General features: G+C 32.9%; 1 protein-coding gene across 1 annotated transcript; it reads right to left on the bottom strand.

The window, feature by feature from the left end:
• Positions 1-276: 276 nt before the first annotated feature.
• On the bottom strand, positions 277-1,293 carry LOC149551321 (uncharacterized). The gene is made up of 2 exons (XM_089789657.1): positions 1,000-1,293; positions 277-841 (listed from the first exon to the last, which is right to left on the bottom strand). Exons 1-2 carry the CDS (start codon positions 1,136-1,138, stop codon positions 633-635), a joined length of 348 nt encoding a protein of 115 aa, XP_089645783.1. The 5' UTR covers positions 1,139-1,293; the 3' UTR covers positions 277-632.
• Positions 1,294-1,737: the final 444 nt, after the last annotated feature.

Genomic DNA, 1,737 nt, shown 5'->3' with positions numbered 1-1,737 from the left:
GAATTTCATTAGCATTGAACTAAACTGCCAATCCATTGTAAGAACATAAAAAATGAGAGTTTGCAATCAATGAATCACATCATATCATCTATATAATTTTCTAATCGCATTTGTATATATTTCTAAAACATTTATTTTAATGTGCATTGACTGCATCTTCACTAAAGTAGATTCTGAACATTGGTTCTATTTATCTATCCCCTCTTACAGGCGAGGGATGTCTATTTTCCTTTTCAAGGCTGTGTGATAATTAGTTCATAGTTTGATGATGTAAGGAAATCTTATAATACAGCACTGAATTGAAATTGAAGCGATGTCTCAAACTCATAAATGGATCTCAATGTATGGCTCACTACATAACAATGTTGACAAGTTGTAATACAGTCAAATTCTACACCAAATAAGATCTGAGTATCAGATTCTTAAATGGGAACGATTTACTAGCTATGTTGCTTTGCAATAAGCTGAAGAATACCAACCCTGGAAATTATACAAATATTAAAAACCGACCTTTGTATAATACTCATTGATTACAATGCAAAGCTTTAATTGTGAGAAACGCTGCATAAAAGATATAACCCAAACCCATATATTAAAAACTCTCACTCTTTCAGTAATCCTTATATCCCGGTTCAATAGCCACCTAGTATATAAGACACTGTTCCATCTGCTTTATTGGTTTGCAAAAGTTTATCACCAGGGTGATTCTGCTGCTCATATCTTCTCTCCTCCTCTTCTTCTTCCTCAGCAATCCCATTTTCCTCATTGCCATTCAATAATTCATCAATTTTAAGGCCATTTTCTGTACGCCCATTGCTCTCAGTCCTTGCATAAACTGCTTCTAAACACACCAAAAAAATCATCTCATCAGAATGTCTCCCAAAAAAATCATCTCATCAGAATGCCTCCCATAAAATCTTCAGTCTATTCATTCTCTATAAAAATTCTAAGAAATGAATATAGATTAAAAAGCATTAAAAAATGGTTCGTGGATCTTACCAAGTCTATGCAGGCCATGCTGAAAGTGGAAAACTAAAGATCTTTGAAACCTTAACCTGCTCCCATTGCAGATGGGTATTTGGAAAGCCAAAAGCATTATAAAAAGAACGATTATTGGTCTAATTCTGATTATATCCATTGCAAAGAGCAATATTAAATCTCAAGCCAAGATTGTTGAAGAAGAATAAGAATATATGATGCAGAGACAACTCAACCAAAGTTTTAACAATCCAGCAATACAGATTAGAAGTTGTATATAATGGGGATCTGTGATGACATAAGATGCCACCATTATTGTTTGTGGTAAGAGGTAGATGGGATTTTTCAAGATTTGTTATTAAAATTGGCTTACTTTGACAAGTTTTTCATGCGCCTCATTTTATGGCCTTACAAAAATCGTTCTATATTGATTGAATCCACATTATCTTGTGAAGAATTATTTGGGTTATGGACGGAAGCTAGAGAAGAGTTGCTGCTAAAGGAATCTTAGATGGGTTTTATAATCTTATTAAAATAATAATTAGTGCCCCCCATGCCTATCAAAAGAATCTTTTGCATCATTCTAAATTTAAAAATTCTTATCTTCATCTTTATTTCTCATATAAAGTATACGTCGCCTGTTTCTTCCCTGTTATAATAATGAATTTCTGGGATGCTGTTCAAAACTTAAAGGTCTTCAATTGTCATTCACAGCTGGATATCCAATATTTTATTGTAATGATACTTATCAATATATTG

This window comes from Cupressus sempervirens, chromosome 6 (genome assembly GCF_028749045.1).
Source record: "Cupressus sempervirens isolate cs-2001-9-10 chromosome 6, ASM2874904v1, whole genome shotgun sequence".
Classification (NCBI taxonomy): Eukaryota; Viridiplantae; Streptophyta; class Pinopsida; order Cupressales; family Cupressaceae; genus Cupressus; species Cupressus sempervirens.
The sequence above is the reverse complement of the archived record's forward strand: the minus strand, read 5'-3'. Positions and strand labels throughout refer to the sequence as shown.

What these genes read in the sequence shown, in the direction of transcription:
- LOC149551321 (XM_089789657.1), bottom strand. Translation starts at nt 1,138, where the DNA reads ATGGATATAATCAGAATTAGACCAATAATCGTTCTTTTTATAATGCTT. An exon ending in GCATGGCCTGCATAGACTTG is followed by an intron (nt 842 to 999) that starts GTAAGATCCACG and finishes TGGTGTGTTTAG; the next exon opens with AAGCAGTTTATGCAAGGACT.